At 42.6% G+C, this 22896-nt stretch overlaps 1 protein-coding gene across 6 annotated transcripts; it reads left to right on the top strand.

Moving 5' to 3' along the window:
• Positions 1–684: 684 nt before the first annotated feature.
• Positions 685–21520, top strand: LOC124863528 (tectonin beta-propeller repeat-containing protein 1-like). Of its 6 annotated transcripts, none has more exons than XM_047357937.1 (27): positions 686–832; positions 1015–1114; positions 1634–1693; positions 3457–3689; positions 3768–3947; positions 4100–4222; positions 5029–5151; positions 5634–5808; positions 6114–6214; positions 6291–6392; positions 8257–8384; positions 8472–9058; positions 12822–12934; positions 13012–13167; positions 13274–13423; positions 13523–13680; positions 13867–13994; positions 14226–14316; positions 14414–14510; positions 14774–14853; positions 14949–15005; positions 15080–15254; positions 15365–15500; positions 15656–15748; positions 15821–15927; positions 16144–16263; positions 20583–21520. In XM_047357937.1, the coding sequence occupies exons 4-27, from the start codon at positions 3465–3467 to the stop codon at positions 20721–20723; spliced, it is 3546 nt and encodes a 1181-aa protein (XP_047213893.1). In that variant the 5' UTR covers positions 686–832; positions 1015–1114; positions 1634–1693; positions 3457–3464; the 3' UTR covers positions 20724–21520. The 6 variants fall into 6 exon arrangements, with proteins under 6 accessions (XP_047213897.1, XP_047213896.1, XP_047213893.1 ...); XM_047357939.1 differs by having other exon boundaries at positions 716–813; XM_047357941.1 differs by lacking the exon at positions 1634–1693 and having other exon boundaries at positions 685–832; positions 12867–12934.
• The last annotated feature ends 1376 nt before the right edge of the window (positions 21521–22896 follow it).

Here is a 22896-nt window from a genome sequence, read left to right as displayed (position 1 = left end):
TTGTGTCCTTTTATTTAAACGTCCTGTATTCAACTTCACCTTCTCAGGTATGTTCCAGGTATGAAGAAGCTTCAATAGACTCGATTTATGAGAGGAAATGACAGCTCTTAAAAGTCATGCTATCCAACTTATTTCAGATTAAACCTTCATAGTAAATAGATTATCTTTTAACCCTTTTATATATCTTATAACGCATAAAAAAAACGAAAACAAAAAACCCAGAGAGCAAAGTGTACCTGAGTCAAATTCCTTGTTTGTTTGTACGAATTTGGCAATAAAGCTGATTCTGATTCTTTTAAATAGGTAAATATCCATCAGATGTATCTTGTGACTAAGTCTGGCGTTGCTCACATGATACACACAGGAACAGTAAACATTAATGCTATGTTGAAAAGATTTTTTGCAATAAATTATGGCAACATTATAGAATCTTATGCTACAATCCCTATAATGTTGATGATAAAATTAAAGTAGTTGGTGTTTGTTTATGTTGCGGTGTTTTATGACACTGTCGTGTCATCTGTCACCAAACCTTTAGCTTTAATAATTGATAACCCGCCGCTGAATAAATTATTAAAACAATCCCACTGGTCAGTAGTGGCGAGGGTAAAAAATACCAAGGGCCTTCGGGTTGGACCAATCAGAGACAGGGATCCCACACTCCTGCAGCCTTGTATCCAATCAAAACAGCACTTCCGCCATTTCCTGTTGTGGACTCTGTTGCACAGGACAATCCTCTGATCCACGATATGAAATAAATGCGGCTATGTGGATGAATGGCGCTAGATTTTTATTATCTTCTGCTTCTCAGAGGTGTCCTTTATGAGCATGCGTAAGTAAATGTGTTGTTGACCATCCCTGCAGGTTAGGCTATCTGACTGCAGCCGGTTGATTTGTAGATACAAAGTGCTTATCCCGCTTTGCGGCATTTTCAGTCAATCTGTACTTTCATGCATTTTAGCATTACATTTATCCGCTTGGTGCTATTAAACATTGTCTTTGAATGTATCGTAGGATGGGTCACGGAGATGGCAGCATCTGCTGTCGCACCTGATGTCATGACGCTGTTGCTATTTCCCATGACAACCGCGCATCGGATCCAATAAATATTCAGGTATACTCCTGTTTGACACGCCAGACTCTACTGTGTGTACATCCCTGCTGTACTACTGTGAATATAAATAAATTCAGTCCAAAAAATGAAGTGCTTTTCCGATATTGATAGTTTAATTTAAATGTGTTTATTCCTCTCTTAAAACAAAGAAATAAAGGCCTAAAAGAACAGATAAGGCTAGCTTTGCCATAGTGATTGTTAGCGTCCTCGCAGATTAGTCAGTAGATAAGGGAATTGTCAAGCGCGCCCGTCAAAGTAAAAGCTTGACTTCCGGTGATGAATTTCAAAATATAACCAAATCGTTTGATCAAAAACACCGTTGATATTATTGTTAATAATAATTTAGTTACACTGATTTTTAATTTATTAACTAATTGACTAATTAGTTCATTAATCAATGTCGACATTATATCAGGTGTTCAGAAAACATTCTACAAAGCTATGCTGTTTTCTTGAAGACAACGTTAATTCAAAACTTATCCTTAATTGAGCTTGATTTTTTTTTTTTTTCTTACACAGTGCCTTGCAAAAGCCGTTGGAATTGGAAGGGAAATTATACAAAGTTTTATTCACTCTGAGGTGTGGTACTAATTTAAATGATTTCCAGTGCAAGCAATTGCTGTCAGACACCTAATAAAATATTTAGTGTCCACCTGTGTTGTAAATTAATTTTAGTATTGTTAGAGGGCATTAGTAACCAACCATGGCCATGAAGATTAAGGAACACAGCAAACAGGTCAGGGATTAGGTTGTGGAGAACCGAGGTTAAAGCTGGGTTAGATTATAGACAACATCCCAATTTTAAGCATCTCACAGTGCACTGTGGCACAACTGCTCACCCACCGACACTAACAGGCCAGTGAAGGAGAGCATTGGTCACAGAAGTAGCCAAGAGGCCAGTGATGACTCTGGAGGAGCTGCACAAATCAACAGCTCAAGTGGGAGAACTTGTTGACAGGACAACAGTTAGTTGTAGACTCCCCAAACCTGTCTTTTATGGAGGAGTGGCTTGATGAAAACCATAATAAATCGCTTTTGAACACAAGAAAACATATGGGGAAAGTGCTAAAATTGTAACTTATTCACCTACATTAAAAAAACTAACATTGCATATGGCCCTAAACACAATATGCACAGTGGCAACATCATGCTGTAGGAGTGTTTTTCTTTAATAGAGATAGGGAAGCTGGTAAGAGTTCATGGGAAGAGGGATGGAGCAAAACACAGGAAAGAAAACCTGTTGGAGGCTGCTAAATACTGGAGACTGGGACGGAGGTTCACCTTCCAGCAGGGCAATGAGAGCCAAAATGGAGTGGTTTAAATCAAAGCATATTCATGGGTTAGAATGATGCAGTCAAAATGCAGACCTAAATCCATTCAACAATCTGTGGGTGCCCTTAAAATTAAGCTTAAGCTCGTTTACAAAGAAGAAGGATCAGAAATTTCCATCTCTAAATTTGTAAAGCTGACAAGGCAAGAGTATAATCATTCTCAGCCTGTACCACCTCCCCCTGCTGTCTGTATACATGGTGTTAGCTTAACAAAACTCCAGAAAGTCTGTTTTGTTTTAAGATTTTTGTTTTAGTGTGCCACCCCAAGATTATTAGTGTTCCCTGCCTAGCCACCCCCTGTGAAAATTTCCTGCAGGGCGCCCTTGCATAAAGGATTTTACATCCTTGTGTCAGCATTTTGTGATGTTATTAATAGGACAAAGTTTCCTCCAGAATGTTGGGCCTAGGAACTGGTCAGCATTTTTTATGCATCTGCATGGATTGGTACAGAACATTTAAAAAATGTATTTTGCTGAAGCTTAAGGAACCGAGAGTAGCTTTTTGGGTGGCGAAGGCAGGCATCTGTATTATAAAACAGTTTGTAACTTTGATTCATCTTGTTAAATTTTGGAAGCTAAATTATGTTGTCAAGCTTGCTGATGACCACTTCTGGTCATGGATGTGTTTATATATTAAAGAGACAATGAAACAAGAGCATTACTGAAGTAAATAAGATGTAAATAAATTAAAATGTCATGCAGTTTTACTAAACTAAGTCTAGGAAGAGGTATTTGCTCTTTAAGCTCAGATCAAATGGCAACTAAAGAGGGAATGTGCTTCTGTCAAATGCTGCCAAACAAAGACGGACAGGAACTTCAAAATTGCTACATGAAATGTTAAGATGTTGTTATTGCTATATTTTTAAAGTTTCTGCAGCCAAATTTTAATTATAGCAGATCTAGTGAGTGTGTAACTCACAGCAATCCCATGTTATCACATCGTCAAGCTTTAATTACGCACTCCTAAAGTTTGTAGCAGAAAGAAATGAGTCCTGTCCTCTGTCTCTGTTAGGAGCCACCATGCCTATCACACTGCTGTGGGCCGTGGATGTGTACGGCAGAGTGTACAGCCTCTCCACAGCTGGCCAGCGCTGGGTCCGAGCTGACGACATGCTGCTGGAGCTGAAGCGTGTCACTGCAGGCAAGGGACGCTGCTGGGGCATCGGCTGTGATCACCACATCTATCTGAACATAATGCCTAGTGAGACTTCCCTCCGTTACCGGGAGGAGACCTATGAGAACCAGGTCAGAGAAAAAACTGAGCATGGTGGTTTTATCTCAATAATACTACATTTCAGAGTTTTCCTATGTGTTCACTGTCAGAGGTGGAACCCAGTGGATGGCTTCACGGACGTGCTGCTGCCCACCGACCGCTGGCCCTGGAGCGATATCACCGGGATGAATCCACAGCCGCTCCACAGTTTCCAGCTGCCCTCACGGAGCTGGGAGTGGGAAGGTGACTGGTATGTGGATCAGAGCTGTGGAGAACCCAGCCAGACTGGGGTGAGAAATTCCTCACACCATAAACATTTTCTTTCCTCACACATAGTTTATTTTTTTCTCTTTATCTACTCCTCTTTGCGAGTTATTTGATTAATAAATGGGGGGAGGAAGATTTCTGGTCAGCATCAAGCATTTTATTTCTGTCTCTGTAGGGTTGGGAGTATGCCGTCGATTTTCCGGCCAACTTCTCGCCAGACAAGAAGTGGAACTCCTGTGTCCGTCGTAGACGATGGATCCGTTACAGAAGATACACAGCACAAGGCACTTGGGCAAAGGTTTGCCATGCACCACTTGCTCTCTATTTCTCTATTTTCACTATTGTTAAAATGTCTGAAAAGGAGAGCAGAAAGGGTCGTTCATGAAGGTAATGTTTTCTGACCAGAAAACATAATAGTTAATAATACTTTTTACATTATAATCCTTGAATCTGGCCAGTTAGATTCATGCTTACAATAGAGAACCTACAACTGGAAAGCCTACTATCTCAAGCAGCAATTTAGGGATTTTATGTGATAGACAATGTAGCATTATTGTGAAAAACAAAAATGATTCATGGTTTTAAGAGCTTTTAGCAGATCATTTTAGATTCGGCCCCTTAATGAAATAATACTTAGTAGCACCTTCCTCCAAATGTTGGCTCTGTCGCCTACATAACTTTAAATAGGACCTCCTATTGCTAACTTCTTACCAGTTTTCCATAAAGGTCAGATTTATGGAGTGCATGATTTATATTTGTCCTGACAACAGGTTGTCCCACCTGAACTGTGGATCTCTGCAGCTCCCCCAGAGTTACCATAGGCCTCTTGGTTGATTCTCAGATTAAGGCTCTGTCATCTTTCATAAAATCCCAATAATATGCCCTGAATGTTGCTGATGTAACATGACAAAATGAAGAAGTGAACACTTTTGCAAGGCACTTAAAAAAAATAGTTAAGAAGTTTACGGAATAAATTTTGGGAGTGTTGTCATACTACTTTACCTACTGGTATGTGGATATTTGCATACCAAGAAAACTTATTTGTGACGACTGTAAGTCAAAGTTAATTTGCTCTCTAAAACCATCACCGCTCTTTCCTTGCAGATCCCTTTGGATAATCCTAGGAAGCCCCCCCTGCCACTCTGTGACATCAGCTGTGGTGGCTGGGAGATGAGCGACCAGTCTGGGAGATATCCATACCTCTGGAGCGTGTCACAGCAAGGGCAGGTCAGTCAGAAAGTCACAGCTGAAGTTTGTGTCTGGAAGATACCTTCTCTTAACCTTAAGGGAAATAATCAGATTTTCTACAAAGCTTCAGTACTTGTTTTTAGTCAGATACATAATTTTTATGATCATCCCTAAGACGTTTTGGTTCACTGTCAGGTTTTACTGTAGTTTGCAGTATTTTCTGCCGCGTTATATCAGCACATTCAGAGATTTTTAAATGTGAGAAATCACTTTAATGAACATCTATGGCCATTAGAGGGCAGCACAACTTCATATAAACAGCAAGACAAACTAAAAGGTTTTCTGACACAATTATTCAGATGGCAAGAGTGCTAAAGATATTGATTTAGCACTATTAAAAAGATCAAGTTTATTTGCTAAAATGCAACTTATACTTGTTGGATTAAAATTGTATGCCTAAATACAGTTTTCCTAATGATTATCTGACCTGACGATCTATTGAGATGATTTGTGCCGTACAGGTGTGGTTCAGGGAGGGAATCCACCCCCGTGTGCCGGAGGGCACCAGCTGGGAGGAGGTGGAAGTACCTAAAGAAGTGGCACAGTTATCAGTCGGCCCTGGGGACCTTCTGTGGGCTTTACTGTGGGATGGAAACCTGCTGGTTCGTACAGGCCTCAGTCTTGATAGCCCAACAGGTCTGCATCACGGTGGCACAAAGTCCATCCCTGATCCCGTTTTTTTTTTTTTCTCCCTGTCCTGTGATCTTAGGAATAGTCATTTCAGCTGTTTAATTCTATGAATTTTGTAGCTGTTGTTAAGTAAAGTTCAGCGGTTCGTATCCTCAGATCATTTATTAGAAGTACTTTATCATAAGTAATTTTTTGCTTAGTAATTTCGTGTAATTTTAAGTGCAGCTAAATGTAGCCGTTTGGTTTTGTGAAGAAACTTGTTTTACACAAAACATCATAGTTTAGTGCTGTGCATGTTCTCCTTCTGTCAGGTACCTCCTGGTTGGAGGTGGAATCGCCCTCAAAGGAGGTGGAGGCTCTTCACGTGGCTGTCGGAGTCAGTGTTGTGTGGGTGGTCACAAAGGACTATAAGGTAAACCTGTGATAGCATTTAAAATGATCTGAGCGGTTGTGGGTCACCTGTTTGCTGAGTGTTTGTGTGTGCCCAGGTGTGGTTCAGGCGTGGCGTAAACTCCCACAATCCCTGTGGCTCTGGCTGGATCAGTATTGGGGGGGAGATGATGATGGTGGACGTGGGACTCAGTGACCAGGTTAGGGGAGATTTTTATGCAGTTGTCAAAACATGTTTTCACGTTATAACTACAAACCTCAGAGTATTTAATTGGGAATTCATGTGATAGACCAACACAAAATAGCACAAAATTAGGATGTGAAAAGAAAATCTTTTTTTTATTTTATTTTTTTACTTTTTTCTTAAATAAAAATCCGAAAATTGTGGTTTACATTTCTATTCAGTCTTCTTTATTCTGACATCCCTAAATCAATACAGTGCAACCAATTGTAATACCATAATTATTAGTCATTATAATTAATTTGATTTTTAGCGTCAAAGCAACACAGCAGAAGCGGTTGACAAGTATTAGTTGTTTTACTCCACAAATCTAGAGTGGCACGAAAAAAAAAAACATTGTTGAAAGGCAACCAGAATAATTCTCATATAGTCAATAAAAACAAGGCACTATGCACACCTTCAACAAACAATCGCTGAATCAGGGGCTCCACAGCGGAAGGACATGCAACTTGCAAAAGCAGGTAGAGCTGGAGCGTCCTGATCAATTTTCAGCTTTACTTTGCAAACTTCATGGAGACTAAAGTTTCAAGACAATCTGAGTCATGCCATGGGACACAGCAAACGTGTGGAAGAAACTGTTCTGGTCAAATGAGACCAAGATAGACCTTTTTGAAAGCTAACACTGCTCGTCATCCTAAACATCCCCTCAGTAAAACACGGTGTTGACAGTCTCCTGCTGTGGGGATGCTGTTCCTCAGCAGGGACAGGGAAACTGGGCAGGATTGATGGGGACATGGAAGGAGCTAAATACTGGGCAGTCCTGGGAGAAAACCTGTTTGAGTGTTGCGCCACGAATTCACCGTCTTTTTGCTACCTTTGAAGCTCTCCAATCAGTCTGAGTGATTGAAATTACTATTTTGTCTGCAGATGGGAGAGACAAACGGCAAAAGACTGTAATGGCTATAACTGCAGCGAACTGTGGTTCTATAAGATTAGAAACTCAGAAAGCCTGAATAGAAATTCACACCACACTTCACAATCAGATTTGTTTTTAGAAAAACGTTTTTTAAACAGATTCTTTTGATTTGATTTTACAATTATACTATACGTTGTGTTGCTGTCAAATAAAATCTTGGGTACTTCTTTTCTGTATGTGCCTATAATAGAGGTTCCAAAATACTTTTATCAAGCATTTTGAATATATATTTATACGTTTTCTAACCTTCAAGGTTTAATAAAACTTTTCTCTTTCCACTCTGAACTGTGCTTGGAGCCGGTTCTCCGCTGCCCGATCCATCTCGCCCTCTGCCTGGATCTGGTTTCAGGACAGATCAGCAGCAGAAACTCTTTGCTCCATGTCTCACTGCTGAAGACTTTGCTTGCGCTGCAAACCCATACCTCCCACCTCCTCCCACCTCTGTCCCCCCCACCTCTCCTTCGCTCATTCCAACCCCTCGGCCTCCCTGCCCATCAGCAGCACTGTAACACGAGCACATCGTGGCCAATGTCCCTGCAGTAGTCACACCTCAGGGTCCAGCCCTAAATATCCCCAGACTGTATTCCCACTGGCCTTCCACATGGGAGACCCCCTAATTAGAAGCTGGCCAAGGCGTCGTCATCATGTCCCATATTTCATGTTTCAGGGTTGCAGTTACAGGGATGGCTTAAGGAGCCAGAGCCTGAGTTACAGTATATGGCCTTATAAAGTAACAGCTGCTCTGATTGGTCTTTAAAGGAATGAAAATAGTCTTATTAGTTTGGATTTTTTGGGATTACTGAGGGTGAATTGAATGAATCAAGAACACCAGTTACAGCTAATGTACCACCTTTGTTTTTTTACTGCTGTTCATCCACATCGATTTCTTCTCGTCTCTGTCTGTTAGGTGTGGGCCGTTGGTGAGGATCGTGGGTTGTATTTTAGGGTGGGTGTGACCCAGTCTGAGCCCAGTGGAAATGGCTGGATCCCTGTTTCTGCCCAGTGGGGCAGTAATAAAGAGATCATTCCACCTAGGTCTGTACATTAAAATCAGCTTAAGTCTCAAGTTCTTCCTACCTGACTTTAATCAACCCCTTATTACTCTCTTTGTGTTTTCATAAGGGATGAGTGTGAATTTAGTGGCCAGCTAACTGAGGCCTCACAAGGTTCTGCCCCAAGTGGCACTGATTTAGACTCTGAGTTGGGTCCAACTAACTCAGAGCACAGCGCTGCTCCAATACTGGAGGCAGCAGCTTCCTCTATTGTCCCTTTGGGGGGAACCGACACATCGGCACCTCCCCAGGAGGTAAATGAACCCTCCTCAGCCCCTCAGCAAGATGCTCCAAAAGCCTTCATCCCAGCCAGCGACAGCTTTATCAACAGTCTGGTCTCTGACCGTGACAAAACAACATCAACACAGCCGTCCATCACAGAGATGCCGCAGGAAGGCAGCGTGGACCTACCTCCAGCTCCGGTCCTCCCCACCCTTCCAGCCGCAGGGCATGACATCCCCTTTATGAACGTGGACCTCGAAGGAGCAGAGGCGGCCCGGGGTGCACAGGCAGCAGGGCGTTCGCTGAGCGATGTCCTGGGAACCCTCGAGAACTCACAGGGCATCGGGGAAGAGGACGGACCAGTGTGGACTTGGGTTTCTGGTGGAGGATGCGATGTGGATGCAAGTTCACAGATCAGCTGGCTCAGTCCTACAGGTATATGGACAAACAGTTTCTGAGGCTATATGATGGTGGGATAGTGAAATCAATAGAAATTATTAATATGATAATCTGAAAGTTTACAAATAAGCATGAAACCTTTCCACATTTTCTCATCTTTAAACCACAAAATTGGATTTTATGCAATAGTTTTACGCAAAATGTGACATAATTGTGGCATGCATAAAAAAAAGGATATACGTTATTTTTGCAAATGAAAATCTGTAAAGGGTGGTGTTTGTTGTATTCATTACCCTTCACTCTGACACCCCTAAATGAAATCCAATTTAACCAAAAGTTTCCTAAAACAAAACATTCAGCACATATATTTTAAGCTATATATAAACAATTTAGATGCAGGATTTTCCGTTTTCTTTTAAACACATCTGAAAAGAGTGGTGCACATTTGCATTTGACCCCACTCAACTCAAAAAGTTTACAATAAAATGTACAGTGTGCACCTTAAGCATCTTATCACAAATTTAGACTCAAATTTTGATTGTCACAGCCCAGGCCTTTCTGTTGTCATTTTTACCATATGACCATGTAATGTATGATAATATTAATCAGAATCAGAATCAGCTTTATTGCCAAGTTCGTACATACAAACAAGGAATTTGACTCCGGTACACTTTGCTCTCTGGTTTTTGTTTTTGCATTACAGAATATACATATATAAAATATACAAATATACACATATATAAATAAAAAGGTGCATTTGCAACATCTGTATGCTGTTGTTCTGTACTCTATTGAATGTTCATCAGAGAAACAGCCTGGGCGAAGAAACTGTCTCTGTGGCGGCTGGTTTTAGTAAACAGTGCTCTGTAGCGGCGGCCTGAAGGTAAAACTCTAAACAGTTTATGTGCAGGGTGTGTGGGGTCTGCAGAGATTTTAGCAGCTCTTTTCTTGACCCTAGACCTTTATAAGTCCTGGATGGAGGGAAGGTCAGCCCTGATTATTCTCTCTGCAGTCCTGATTATTCGTTGCAGTCTGGACCTGTCCTGTTTTGTGGATGATCCAAACCACACTGAGATGGATGAAGACAGGACAGACTGAATGATGGCAGTGTAGAAGATGACCAGCAGCTCCTGTGGAAGGTTGAACTTCTTGAGTTGCCTCAGGAAGTACAGTCTCTGCTGGGCCTTCTTTCGAACAGTGTCTATGTGTGAAGACCATCTCAGGTCCTCAGAGATGGTGGTTCCTAAGAACCTGAAGTGGTCCACGGCCGATACAGTGTTGTTGAGGATGGTGAGGGGGGTGTATGGGGGTGGTGTTCTCCGAAAGTCCACCACCATTTCCACAGTCTTGAGTGGGTTCAGTTCAAGGTAGTTCTGACCGCACCAGTGTACCAGCCGATCCACCTGCTGTCTGTATGCAGACTCATCACCGTCCTGGATCAGTCCGATGACAGTGGTGTCGTCTGCAAACTTAAGGAGTTTCACGGACGAGTCCGATGAGGTGCAGTCATTTGTGTACAGAGAGAAGAGGAGTGGACATAGAACACACCCCTGGGGGGCTCCAGTACTTATTGATCTGGATCGGGAGAAGATGCTCCCCAGTCTCACCTGCTGCTGTCGGTCCGTCAGGAAGCTGTTGATCCACTGACAGGTGGAGGCTGGGACGTTGAGCTGGGTGAGCTTCTGGTGGAGGATGTCTGGTATGATGGTGTTGAAGGCCGAGCTGAAGCCTACAAACAGGATCCTGGCGTACGTCCCTGGGTGGTCGAGGTGTTGCAGGATGAAGAGTAGACCTAAGTTAACAGCATCATCTGCCGACCTGTTTGCTCGGTAAGCAAACTGCAGGGGGTCCAGCAGGGGGCCTGTGATGTCTTTCAGGTGCTTCAACACCAGCCGCTCAAAGGATTTCATGACCACAGACGTCAGGACTACAGGCCTGTAGTCATTTAACCCTACGATGGTGGGTTTCTTGGGCACCGGGATGATGGTGGATCGTTTGAGGCAGGAGGGGACCTCACATTTCTCCAGTGACTTGTTGAAGATCCTTGTGAAGATCGGAGCGAGTTGATGTGCACAGGCTTTCAGGCATGATGGGGAGACGTTATCAGGTCCTCCAGCTTTCTTTGTTTTCATGCGCTGAAAGAGCCTGTTTACCTCTTCCTCTGAGATCTTTAGTGCAGGCAGAGGAGCTGAAGGTAGGGGGTTGGTAGCTTTGTGGGAAGAACTTGTTCCTGAATGGGATGTAGAGGAGATGATTTGAGGTGTGAATGGCTTCTTGTCATGTCTGCAGTAGAAGCCATTCAGACGATTCACCAGTCGAGGACTCTGTTCAGGATGGGTGGAGGGGCTCTTGTAGGCAGTCAGGTTTCTCAGACCAGTCCATACAGCCGAAGCATCACCAGTAGAAAGGCTGTTCTTCAGCTTCTCACTGTAGCTTCTCTTAGCTGCTTTGATCTCTTTTGTAAGTTTGTTCCTGGCCTGCCTGCACCGCGCCCAATCTCCACTGCTGTGAGCTTCTTCCTTGTCCTTGCGCAGATTCCTGAGGTGTGGAGTAAACCATGGGAGGTGACTCCCCAATAACAAAAACAACCAAAAAAGCCAACTAAGTGATGGCTTGGGATCCCCTGACCAGCAGGGGGCCTCCAGGAGTTATTGACGACTCATATAGAATAAATTGTTAAGCCCATGTTATTCCCCTTCATGATTTGGATAAAAAAGTATTTTCATTTAACCAAGAACTTTGTTTCTGATACCACCTGTCAAAATATAATCAAGCAATGTATCCATTTTTTTACATTTTATAAAATAGGTTGAAACCTTTTTATACCCTTCTCAATAACCAATGGAAAAGTTATTTTTGGTCTTGCAGTATTCAGTCGCTTCTTATAATTGCTTAGCAGCTTTTTGCGTGTTTCCCCTGGTATTTTAATAATTTATCTTTGGTAATAACCTCCATATCTTTTTGAGGATGGAAGGTCTCCTTGCCATCACCCTAATCTTTAGCCCCCTCCACAGATTTTCCATCAGATTCATGTCTGGACTCTTGGAGGGTCACTCCAACTCCAAAATATTACATCCAGACAGAAGATGTTGGTAAAATTAAAACATAACTTTAAATCTTAATCTGTAAAGGGCATAAATAATTTTGTGGTTAGCTGCAGCTAGCTAAAAACAAAGATTTAGCAGCTGACATGCTTTCTGTTATCTTTTATCAGACTTTCTGGGAATTGTTTAAAATGGCTTGGTTAGAAGTTTTCAAAGGCTTTGGTTTGGATAACTTGGATGCATTTTCACCTGTTTTCTCTCCAGTCCTTGTAGCTGGATAAAAGTGGACACAATGAGGACAGAAGAAGTTCTAAGATAAATGATTGTACTGTATTTGATCATGTACTGCATTACAAACTGAGCTATTTTGGTGTTAATCTAAAATAAAAGAAATAAACTCTCTCTTTTAGTGACAGACTGCTAGCTGCAAGATCCGGTTTGAAGTTGGTTCTTTACTAACTTGTCTAAAACAATGCTGGTACATGCTAAACTGAATGAGTCACAGGTCACAAATCTTACATTTATATAAAAAGTTACAGAAAATGATAGGAAAAAGTAGCCAATATCCTAAAAAAAACATTTGAAAGACCTTTCAAAGGGAAGTTTAAAACAAGAAAGTCTGTCTGCTTGGAAGGAAAATAGAAATAAATGAGGGATGAGTCAAGACTTTTGAAAGTAATCATATAAATGCATGGTCTAGCCTTGTTAATGGTTTACTTTATGTGAGTTCTTACGCCTCTGTGTTTGTGTGTCAGGTCCTCTCACCTGTTCCCTGTCTTTGACTCCTGTGCAATCAGCAGCCTGGAGAGAGCAGGTCCAGCAGCAGGAACATCAAGAGATCAGCAGGAAACCTTTGGAGAGAAGCAACGCAAGTTAAATCGAAGTTGTCTTCCTTTCTGCTTCAGGGTGAACCGTTTCTAATTTTTTGTCCCGTTTCCTTACTAGTCTGTGTGGGTCCGTAAAGGTGCATTGCGCTGGTGGAGAGACTGGAAGCCGCAGCGCTGGGTGGATGTAGGTGTTGCTCTTGAGCAATCCACCAAGTCGGATGGGAGGAAGGACAGCATCTTCTTCGTCTATTACACTCAATATGATGAGAAAAAGGTTGGTTTTCATGTTCTGACCTGGAATAGAAGGAGGGGCTGCAACAAGAACAAGACGATGAAGTACCAAATATGTTAATACTGACTCATTGGTGATGCTTGTTTAGTACCTTCAGTTGTTCATAAATGAAGTGACAGCGCTGGTACCGGTTCTGCAAGACTGCCACTACACCTTTGCAGTGTACACAGCCGAAAGAACCAAACAAAGATGGCCGCTGGTCTTGGCGGCACAATCAGAGGAGCATATGAATGACTGGGTAACACTTTTTGGCTTCAGTCAAAAATTTGTGAAATTGTTGCGTATTTCATGCTTGGTATAGTACATCATTTCTCTGCTTTTTCATTTTTTTTGTCAGCTGGACCTGTTGTCAGGCTGTTGCTGTGAGTGTCGAGGGATTGCAGGGACTCCGTCCAGACAGGCGCTGTGGTCCACCACCTCCAAGGGAGACATCATGTTGCATGAGCCCTCCCTGTCCCTGGAGGCTCTGGCTCACGCTGTTCCCTGCGACCTTATGTGAGCCCGATACCAAAGAGTGAATTTTGTTCCTCTGCTTTGCTTTGCCATTCAGTAGATTTCTTGTTGCCTTGATTTGTTTTTGCTTTTGTTGTTTTAATGACATGTGACTCACAGATAGCTCTCTCTCTCGTGTACTAACTGCTGCGGCTAACACTGGGTGCTCCCGCCTGTATGCTGCTGCAGGTTTTGGCGCCAGATCCCGGGCCACCTGCGCTGCGTAGAGTCTAACAGCCTGGGGCTGGTGTGGGGCATCGGGTGGGACGGCACTGCCTGGGTCTACAGCGGGAGCTTTGGGCAGCAGCCCAGTCCGGGTAACACATGTCCTGCTGACAGAAATGTTCCTGCTGATTTATAGAAATGCTGCACCAAGAATTTGATCAAACAAGATTTGTTTGAGAATTTGTTTTGTTTTTTTTACCGTTTAACTGTCATCTTATTGGGGATTGCTTTTACTTGGTCTGTTGAAGTTTGGGGGCCTGTGCACCAATGTGTGTGAAAATGACTCTTTATCATCCTGTGTGTGCTTGTGTTTCCTGCTGCAGTCAACCCTGAGATGCACTTGCAGACTGATGTCAGGAGTATACATGTATATGAGAATCAGCGATGGAACCCAATGACTGGTTATACTGACAAGTTGGTCTTATTTGTTTTACTCACATTTATTTTACATACGATACAGTTTTTGGACAATGAAAAAACAAAGTGGATCATTTATGATTTGCTCCAACAGAGGACTTCCTACCGATCGCCCCATGTGGAGTGATGAGAGCGGGCTAAAGGAGTGCACCAAAGGCAACACGCATCCCCCCTCCCCTCAGTGGTCCTGGGTAAGAGGACTCCCAGCATTAGTTCCTAAAATTTCCTCAAGTATGTTTGACATTAAACTGGATTCCATTGCAGTCTGGGAAAGTCTTAACATGGATGATCCATCCATCCATTCTTCCTTCCTTCCTGTCTATAGTTTTTTCTTTCATCCTTAAATCCTGACCACTGTAGAATATCTGTCATAAATTCTTGCTGTACGTTTCTTTTTATCCTTTGAAAATGTTAACGATTGCTTCCTGCGTGCTGCCATCACCTGCTGTTTTAGGTGTCGGAGTGGGCTGTGGATTTCACCGTTCCTGGAGGAACGGACAAAGAAGGCTGGCAATATGCTGCAGACTTTCCCACGTACGAAATATCTATTTCTCAAGATGTGCTTTTTTTTTTTTTTATTTGACCTGAAAAGAGTTTACCCATTTGTCTTACTTGTCCCTGTCCTACAGGACATTTCATGGCCACAAAACCATGAAGGATTTTGTGAGACGCCGAAGATGGACAAGGTAAACACACTTCCCTTCCTCCAGTTTGTAACTGTTTCCACAGCAGCGTTAACAGTGGCCTGTCCCTAATACAGGAGGTGCAAGATAACAGTGAGAGGTCCGTGGAAGATGGTGCCGCCCATTCATCTAAGTGACATCTCTCTGATGCCATGTCTGGCCCAGAGCAAAATGAAGGAGGTCCCTGTGTGGGCTCTCAGTGACAAGGGAGATGTTCTATGTCGGCTCGGAGTGAGTCCCCAGAACCCTGCGGTAAGAAATCTGCGTTTTTAGATCACATCCTGAGGATATATCATTTATAAATTATAGGTGTGTGGGTGAAAAATTCTGGGGACCATGTTGAAGTATTTGTGTTCCCACAGGGTAGCTCCTGGCTCCATGTAGGCACAGATCAGCCCTTTAAGTCCATCTCCATTGGAGGAGCCAATCAGGTGTGGGCCATCACGAGGGATGGAGCTGTGTTTTACAGAGGATCAGTCTCTCCAGAAAACCCTGCAGGTCAGTTGGATATGGAAGTTAATGACTGGGTCAGAATGAAACCAGATAAATAACGAATAAAGATTTAATAAGAAATCATGTATGTGCATGCACCCAGTACACATTAATAAAATCTATACGAGTTCAGACTATTTCAGGAGTTTTTATCTCTGTAGGAGAATGCTGGTACCACATACCCTCTCCTCCTAGGCAGAACCTCAGACAGCTCTCCGTCGGCCGGACTTCCGTCTTTGCTGTAGATGAAAACAGTGAGTTGCGTTTGATTTTGCAAGCTTTATATCTTCAAACTAATAATAATAATTTTGACTGATGTCTTTCAGGTAACCTGTGGTACAGACAGGGCCTCACGCCCAGCTACCCTCAGGGCTCTGCCTGGGAGCTCATCTCTAACAACGTCACCAAGGTGTCTGTGGGACCACTGGACCAGGTTGGTGTTACTACTGCCAGCAGGAGACAGGAAGTGTGGGCAGAAGAAAATCGGGTTGAGATTGTAAACTGTTTTATAGACCATGCAAGAGGAGTACATCCTGTGCCAAAGCAAATACTTACATTTTAAAAACATATTATCTACAAAATGTCAAGAAGGACTTTGTCAAATAAGTCCACAGGCTAAAGTTTGATGTATTACTTCTTTTGCTTTAAGATTTGGATCGTGGCAGATGGAGTTCCAGGCTTTCCTACTGAGACTCCTGGAGCCATCTGCCACAGGTTGAGTGTTGGACCCATGCAACCCAAGGGGCTGTCCTGGGATTATGGCATAGGAGTGAGTTGAGCCTTTTTTCCTCTTTCTAATTTACTTTATATTTATGCTGCCTTGCAAAAGTACTGTAAACAGTTCCAAATTCTTTCATCCTGCAGTCATACACTTGTACAAAATGTGTTTTATTTTTTAACACAAACACAAAGTAGCGCATAATATGAAGTGGAAGGAGAATAATTGTATACGTTATGCTTCGGCTTGTATACAACTGCCTTTAATCGGACACCCCTAAATGAAATCCACCTAAACTAACTACACGGCCATAACAGGCCAGGTAGGTGTGTTGAGGTGCTAGAGGTAACTCTGGGGGAGCTGTAGAGCACAGCTCAGGTGGAATACTATCAACAGGACTATTAGTCGTACAGTCTAAAACTATAGCTACAACTACTCACACACCATCCCCCACTGTGAAACATGGTGGTGGCAGCTTCTTGCTGGAGGGAGGGACAGATAAGCTGGCTATGGAAAAATGGATTGATCTAAATACAGGACAACCATGGAAGGAATAGAGGCTGCAATAGAGATAGAGCTGGGTGGAGGTTCATCTTTCAGCAGTTAAACAACCCTAAACATGCAGCCAGAGTTGCAGTGGAAGGGTTTAGCTCAAAGCATATTCATTTTAGAATGGCCCAGTCAAAGCCCAGACCTAAATCCAGTTGAGAATTTGTGTCAAGATTTAAAAACTTATGTTCACAGACGCTCTTCATCCCATCTTACAAAGCTTGAATGGGCAAAAACGTCAGTCTCTGCATATGTAAAGCTGCTTGAAACACCCCAGGACGTCTTGCAGCAGTAATTGCAGTGAAATCAGATTTTTTTTAAAGAGGATTACTAGGGGAGCTAAAAACAAATGCACCGCACATTTCCAGACATTTATTTGTACAAGGTTAAAAAACATTTATCCTTTCTCTCTACTTTCCATGAATGTGCTACTTTGAATTGGTCTTCCACATGAAATCTCAATAAAACACACCGATGTCTGTGGTTATGACATGACAAAATGTGGAAATGTTCGCGGGGTCTACATACTTCTGCAAGGTCCTACAGGTCCTTCTCAAAATATTAGCATATTGTGATAAAGTTCATTATTTTCCATAATGTCATGATGAAAATTTAACATTCATATATTTTAGATTCATTGCACACTAACTGAAATATTTCAGGTCTTTCATTGTCTTAATACGGATGATTTTGGCATACAGCTCATGAAAACCCAAAATTCCTATCTCACAAAATTAGCATATTTCATCCGACCAATAAAAGAAAAGTGTTTTTTATACAAAAAACGTCAACCTTCAAATAATCATGTACAGTTATGCACTCAATACTTGGTCGGGAATCCTTTTGCAGAAATGACTGCTTCAATGCGGCGTGGCATGGAGGCAATCAGCCTGTGGCACTGCTGAGGTCTTATGGAGGCCCAGGATGCTTCGATAGCGGCCTTTAGCTCATCCAGAGTGTTGGGTCTTGAGTTTCTCAATGTTCTCTTCACAATATCCCACAGATTCTCTATGGGGTTCAGGTCAGGAGAGTTGGCAGGCCAATTGAGCACAGTGATACCATGGTCAGTAAACCATTTACCAGTGGTTTTGGCACTGTGAGCAGGTGCCAGGTCGTGCTGAAAAATGAAATCTTCATCTCCATAAAGCTTTTCAGCAGATGGAAGCATGAAGTGCTCCAAAATCTCCTGATAGCTAGCTGCATTGACCCTGCCCTTGATAAAACACAGTGGACCAACACCAGCAGCTGACACGGCACCCCAGACCATCACTGACTGTGGGTACTTGACACTGGACTTCTGGCATTTTGGCATTTCCTTCTCCCCAGTCTTCCTCCAGACTCTGGCACCTTGATTTCCGAATGACATGCAGAATTTGCTTTCATCCGAAAAAAGTACTTTGGACCACTGAGCAACAGTCCAGTGCTGCTTCTCTGTAGCCCAGGTCAGGCGCTTCTGCCGCTGTTTCTGGTTCAAAAGTGGCTTGACCTGGGGAATGTGGCACCTGTAACCCATTTCCTGCACACGCCTGTGCACGGTGGCTCTGGATGTTTCTACTCCAGACTCAGTCCACTGCTTCCGCAGGTCCCCCAAGGTCTGGAATCGGCCCTTCTCCACAATCTTCCTCAGGGTCCGGTCACCTCTTCTCGTGCAGCATTTTCTGCCACACTTTTTCCTTCCCACAGACTTCCCACTGAGGTGCCTTGATACAGCACTCTGGGAACAGCCTATTCGTTCAGAAATTTCTTTCTGTGTCTTACCCTCTTGCTTGAGGGTGTCAATAGTGGCCTTCTGGACAGCAGTCAGGTCGGCAGTCTTACCCATGATTGGGGTTTTGAGTGATGAACCAGGCTGGGAGTTTTAAAGACCTCAGGAATCTTTTGCAGGTGTTTAGAGTTAACTCGTTGATTCAGATGATTAGGTTCATAGCTCGTTTAGAGACCCTTTTAATGATATGCTAATTTTGTGAGATAGGAATTTTGGGTTTTCATGAGCTGTATGCCAAAATCATCCGTATTAAGACAATAAAAGACCTGAAATATTTCAGTTAGAGTGCAATGAATCTAAAATATATGAATGTTAAATTTTCATCATGACATTAAGGAAAATAATGAACTTTATCACAATATGTTAATATTTTGGGAAGGACCTGTATATTATCTAATATGTACATATATAGTGTATATATATATATGCTCAAAAAAACAAAGGGAACACTTAAACAACACAATATAACTCCAAGTAAATCAAACTTCTGTGAAATCAAACTGTCCACTTAGGAAGCAACACTGATTGACAATCAGTTTCACATATTGTTGTACAAATGAAATAGACAACAGGGGGAAATCTTTGACGATTAACAAGACACACTCAATAAAGGAGTGGTTCTGCAGGTGGGGACCACAGACCACTTCTCAGTACCTTTGCTTTCTGGCTGATGTTTTGGTCACTTTTGAATGTTGGTGTTGCTTTCACACTCGTGGTAGCATGAGACGGACTCTACAACCCACACAAGTGGCTCAGGTAGTGCAGCTCATCCAGGATGGAACATCAATGCGAGCTGTGGCAAGAAGGTTTGCTGCATCTGTCAGCGTAGTGTCCAGAGCCTGGAGGCGCTACCAGGAGACAGGCCAGTACACCAGGAGACGTGTAGGAGGCCGTAGGAGGGCAACAACCCAGCAGCAGGACCACTACCTCCGCCTTTGTGCAAGGAGGAACAGGAGGAGCACTGCCAGAGCTCTGCAAAATGACCTCCAGCAGGCCACAAATGTGCATGTGTTTGCACAAACGGTTAGAAACCGACTCCATGAGGATGGTATGAGGGCCCGACGTCCACAAATGGGGGTTGTGTTCACAGCCCAACACCGTGCAGGACGCTTGGCATTTGCCAGAGAACACCAGGATTGGCAAATTCGCCACTGGCGCCCTGTGCTCTTCACAGATGAAAGCAGGTTCACACTGAGACATGTGACAGACGTGACAGAGTCTGGAGACACCGTGGAGAGCGATCTGCTGCCTGCAACATCCTTCAGCATGACCAGTTTGGCAGTGGGTCAGTAATGGTGTGGGGTGGCATTTCTTTGGAGGGTCGCACGGCCCTCCATGTGCTCGCCAGAGGTAGCCTGACTGCCATTAGGTACCGAGATGAGATCCTCAGACCCCTTGTGAGACCATATGCTGGTGCGGTTGGCCCTGGGTTCCTCCTAATGCAGGACAATGCTGGACCTCATGTGGCTGGAGTGTGTCAGCAGTTCCTACAAGATGAAGACATTGAAGCTATGGACTGGCCCGCCCGTTCCCCAGACCTGAATCCGATTGAGCACATCTGTGACATCATGTCTCGCTCTATCCACCAACGTCACGTTGCACCACAGGCTGTCCAGGAGTTGGCGGATGCTTTAGTCCAGGTCTGGGAGGAGATCCCTCAGGAGATCATCCGCCGTCTCATCAGGAGCATGCCCAGGTGTTGTAGGGAGGTCATACAGGCACATGGAGGCCACACACAATACTGAGCCTCATTTTGACTTGTTTTAAGGACATTACATCAAAGTTGGATCAGCCTGTAGTGTGTTTTTCCACTTTAATTTTGTGTGTGACTCTAAATCCAGGCCTCCATTGGTTAATAAATTTGATTTCCATTGATAATTTTTGTGTGATTTTGTTGTCAGCACATTCAACTTTGTACAGAACAAAGTATTTAATGAGAATATTTTATTCATTCAGATCTAGGATGTGTTATTTGAGTGTTCCCTTTATTTTTTTGAGCAGTGTATGAACTCTTTGTAGAGGGTTTGTCCATCATTCCCAACTCTTTGTCTTCCAGGGAGGATGGGAGCACATCAGTGTGAGGGGAAACGCATCAGAGCCCGTTCGGGGCCCCCAGCCTCCTCCTGGGGGCGCCTCACGCTCCCCGGCCCCCCAGCGACCTACGACCCAGGTGAACGGGAGCGCTGTGTGTGTGTAGCGCCCCCACAGTCCCTCCTGAGCCCCCAGCCCTCTTCGTGCCTGGAAATACCTTTGTTTCCTCGGACCTAATCCACATTCCTTCCACGTAAAGGGACCGCACAATCATTAAACTGACTTTTTGACTGAGCTCTTCGGTTGGAATTGATCGATGGATGAATGTTACTGCAGGGCGGATTTGCACAGGGAAAACAAATATTTCAGTATTCAGTAAAGGAAAGTGAAGTATGCAAAAACCTAAATTGTATGGCTTTTTTGATTTCTTGTAAAATCTTTTTTCTTTTCAAAACAAAAGCAGATGCATGTCTGATCTTACCACTGGATTGAAGCAATACTTGTATGCATATTTTCAGCTTCCTGTGAAAACCTAAGAGGGTGAGATTTTATTTAAGGGCTACGCTTTGGTTTCTTAATGAACTTTAAAAGTGTAACCTAAAATGGACTGGTTTTTAGTTTTACTCTCATTTTGAGTGATTTCCTTATCAAGTGTCTGTTTGCATTCAATTTTAAATCATTTACTATGCATTGTTGAAGTTAGTTTCTGTTATTTTGTCCTGCTGTTTGCTGTTGTAGAGCTTACAACATGCTTTTTTTTTTTTTTACTAAGCAGAAGGAAACATCTCGGTCTTTACTACCAAAGGATACCTCTCCACCCTTTTGCAGTAAATTAATGTTCCTTTTAATGCACACCTCCGTTCATAAAACTACAATGACCGTGACTGTTGACATCACAGCAGGTGTTAGCTTCACCATGACTAGTGGTGTTATAAATGTGAAATAAAGTACTGTTCTATCATCTGATGTGGTACAGAGCTTTATAGTGACCAAAAAACTAGATTTGAGTAGTTTTGCCAATTTTATTTTAATATTTCCATGTTTTGCCCTTTGTTGTTTATTTAAATGTAATATTTAAATACAATGACAGGTTTAAGCTTAGATAGGAGACAAGTTTCTTCTCTTCTTTGCAGAAGCATTAAACAGAGAGGATTTGAATGTCAGAACATAGTTATGCTCTGCCATTCTGGTTGGTTTCTGCAAGATTTCCTCTATGGCAGGATTTGGGTCATTGTCTCTTTGAAATCGAATCTAGAAACAAATCCCACAGCATGATGCTGCTATTGCCATGTTGAAAAGTAAGTTTGCTATCAGAGCATGAAGATCAGAGCAAGGCGGACAAGGATCATACATGACAAAAGGTCCTAAGACACAAATATTAATACTAGCTCTTATCTTTTGATGTCCCAATCAGCTACTTGCATAGAGCAGGGTTACATATCATCAAAAAGGCAAATTTGAAATTTGAAGCAACATCTCAAGCTATCAACCAGGAAGTGAAAGCTTAGGCACAAATGGGTCTTCCAAATAGACAATGTGTCCCTAAGCATACTACCAAATTTGCTACGAAGTGGCTTTAAGACGGAGTCGAAGTATTGGGGTCATCAAAAAGCCCTGATCTCAGTTTCAAAAATCTGACCCAGTTACACGGGTTCTGTCAGGATAAATGAGGCAAAATACCAGCAAACATTTGTGAGAAGCTTGTTGAATAATGCCCCAGTCATTCAGTTCAAAACGAAGTCCTAACAAATAGTAAAGAAATGTATTCAAAACTTATGAATTTGGAAAGAGAAAAATTGTATCTAGTAAATAGAAATGCAGTAATTCTGAGCTTAAAAAGAAGGTGTAGCATGATTTAATGGCAGACAGTGAAGTTTTTATATAAAATATCTGGTTTCAACTGTATATAAAATATATAGATAACCGGGCCTGGTGAAACAAAATCAAATTAAGTGGGACTGGAGTCTGTACTCCGTTCCCAAATTACATTCTTTAAAAATCTAGAAAAGACACAAAAATATTCTGCACCAGCTAATACATCCTAACACCAGTGGTCATTTTACTCACAGATTTTATTCCTCAACAGTTCAGTGGCTGTAATTGTTCCTGTAAGAAAAACGAGACATTTCTAACCAGTACCCCATATGCTGCTTTAATACTCCTCACTCTAAAGCTGCAAATTATTAAGAGCAGTGGTTATATGAATATACTTTATTCTCATTAGACCACTTCATAATACATCTTAAAACTAATTGTGTGAATGCTAAAGGCATTCACACAATAGAGATCCTGTTTCTCTTTATTGTGTGAATGCTGAAGGCATTCACAGTATAGAGATC

Source organism: Girardinichthys multiradiatus, chromosome X (assembly GCF_021462225.1).
Source record: "Girardinichthys multiradiatus isolate DD_20200921_A chromosome X, DD_fGirMul_XY1, whole genome shotgun sequence".
NCBI classification, from domain to species: Eukaryota; Metazoa; Chordata; class Actinopteri; order Cyprinodontiformes; family Goodeidae; genus Girardinichthys; species Girardinichthys multiradiatus.
Note: the sequence above shows the minus strand (reverse complement) of the source record. Positions and strands in the feature narration are given on the sequence as shown.

What these genes read in the sequence shown, in the direction of transcription:
- LOC124863528 (XM_047357935.1), top strand. Translation starts at nt 3,465, where the DNA reads ATGCCTATCACACTGCTGTGGGCCGTGGATGTGTACGGCAGAGTGTAC. An exon ending in AGGAGCATATGAATGACTGG is followed by an intron (nt 13,424 to 13,522) that starts GTAACACTTTTT and finishes TTTTTTTGTCAG; the next exon opens with CTGGACCTGTTGTCAGGCTG. An exon ending in TATGCTGCAGACTTTCCCAC is followed by an intron (nt 14,854 to 14,948) that starts GTACGAAATATC and finishes CCTGTCCTACAG; the next exon opens with GACATTTCATGGCCACAAAA.